Below are 2,167 nucleotides of genomic sequence, written 5' to 3'. Positions count from 1 at the left end.
GTGTGTGTGTGTGTGTGTGTGTGTGTGTGTGTGTCATACCTTCTGAGTGTTTCTTCTTGGTGTGGTATGAGAGTGCAGCTGCCACACTGAAGCTCATGTCACAGTGCTGGCAGTGGTATGGTTTCTCTCCAGTATGCAGCCTCATGTGATTTTTCAGAGAGGAGTTTGCACCAAACTTTGCRCCACATTCGTCGCAGACGAATGGCTTCTCATCAAAGTGCACTGTCTGTTTGTGGTACACCAAACCTGAAAAATGACAGGTTTAGTTGTTACCAGCTGAAGACAAATGAAGAAATGTAAACCAGACAGACAGGTTAGACAAATAATTATTGATTGATTCACTGAAGAAATTTGTTGTCATTCATTCAAACATCTCCAGGGGCCTCRTGTATAAACGGTGCATATCTTTCACCTGCTGTGAGAGTGTGCAGACAGTCACAGTTTTTCAGTTGACAGCTTTAAACCACAAAGTCCTGAATCTGTGTGTGACTGTCTGAAGTTTACAGTGCTTTTGAAGTTCATGTGGACTTGATAAGGTGCTATAYACATTCAAGYCATTTACCATTTTACCATTAGACACGCATAAATTTGGTAAATAATTTCAGTTTGTTTTGTTTGATACGAGGCAGACGTCGTCAGCTACTGGTGTACTGAGCAGCACACGTCCAACAGGTTGACCAAAGACAACAACAGGAGTTGATGACAGAAATATTGTGAGAGCTGTGAAAATAAACCTCAGACATCAGTACCAACCTCCACAGGGCAGGGGTGAAGGTATCACAATCCACTGATGGAAGAAGACTCAGAGAGCAGAAATATAGAGGCCATGCCCAAATATACAAACCACTCCTCAGKAAGAAGAATCWGAAGGACAGATTGAAATTTACAAAGAAGTAYAGAGATGAGCWGCACARGTTCTGGAAGACAATCTTCTGGACTGACGAGACCAAAATTAATCTCTACCAAAGTGACGGAAAGACTAAAGTGTGGAGAAAGAAAGGAACTGCTGATGATCTGAAGCACACAAGCTCATCTGTGAAGTACGGTGCAGGTGATGTCATGGCTGCTTCTGGAACWGGCTCATYAWGATGGCAGCAGCAGAATGAATTCTGAAGTGTACAGAAACATTTTGTCTGATCATTTAGAGAAATGTATCCAAACTAATCTGGAGGTATTTCATCACGCACAACATCACCACAAGAAGGATTGGGAAGCAGTGTGTTTTGAGGATCACACTGAACAAATTACAGTCAGGTATTTTACTGTAGTTCTGAGCCGAGCCATGCAGCTGAATGAGAGACTTCATGATTGTGACATCCAAGTCCCACACCACGAGGAAACTCCTCGAGTCGATTTCATTTATTTCATTCAGAAAACAGAGCAATATACATACAAGAAAACTTCCTGTGTTTACAGTCATTTATCAAAGACGTGTACAGGTGGAAATGTCTCTCTGCCTCATGCGCTGCTGAAGACAGCAGCTTCACACAAGCGCGTACACAAAAGTGTGTGTGCATGCACACACATCCATACAATCACTATTCTTTTGTGTGTGGCAAATACATTTTCACACACCACTACTTAGACACTTTCTCACTCATTCTCCGTTTAATTCATCATTTTCCTGCATCTAGACATCGAGGACAATCTGAGGAGAATCTCACACGCTGGACACATTTTTATCTATTTTACATATTTAAATGGGGGCGTGTCAGGGGAGGAGTCTCAGGTGCGCTCAGGTTCATATTTGTGACCCATCATATCGAAATGAGGATTAAGTCAAATTTGGTCAAAATGACCTAATTACATTTGCAGATTATTGGCTTTAAAAGCTACATTTTGATACCTGGATCATCCTGATATCATAATTAAATCCATATATGTGACTTAATTTGTCTTGTTGGTTACAATAACACATAAATATTTGGTCTGAATCCTAATTTGATGTAATTTTAATGAGGAATGTTTGATGTCCTTATAAAGAGGAAACCTCAAATTATATTTGAATATTGAGATTTCCCAGCTAAAAAGAAACAAAACTTTGCTAGCTCACAGAGAAAATCTTAAAAAATTAAGGCATTTTTCCTCAAAATCAGTTTTTTTTTTGTTGCTACTGTTCAAAGTAGTGCTTCCTAATTTTGTTTTATGATTATATTTCAGACAGTTC

At 39.7% G+C, this 2,167-nt stretch overlaps 1 protein-coding gene across 2 annotated transcripts in view; it reads right to left on the bottom strand.

Annotated features, from left to right (window-relative positions):
• The window catches only part of zbtb40 (zinc finger and BTB domain containing 40), a 39,531-nt gene that overhangs the window by 16,662 nt on the left and 20,702 nt on the right, over positions 1-2,167 (bottom strand). For both annotated transcript variants that reach the window (XM_014030398.1, XM_014030397.1), the window contains one exon: positions 40-246. In XM_014030398.1, coding sequence (XP_013885852.1) covers positions 40-246 — 207 coding nt within the window. The remainder of the gene's footprint in view (positions 1-39; positions 247-2,167) is intronic.

Source organism: Austrofundulus limnaeus, unplaced genomic scaffold, assembly GCF_001266775.1.
Source record: "Austrofundulus limnaeus strain Quisiro unplaced genomic scaffold, Austrofundulus_limnaeus-1.0 Scaffold1050, whole genome shotgun sequence".
NCBI classification, from domain to species: Eukaryota; Metazoa; Chordata; class Actinopteri; order Cyprinodontiformes; family Rivulidae; genus Austrofundulus; species Austrofundulus limnaeus.
Note: the sequence above shows the minus strand (reverse complement) of the source record. Positions and strands in the feature narration are given on the sequence as shown.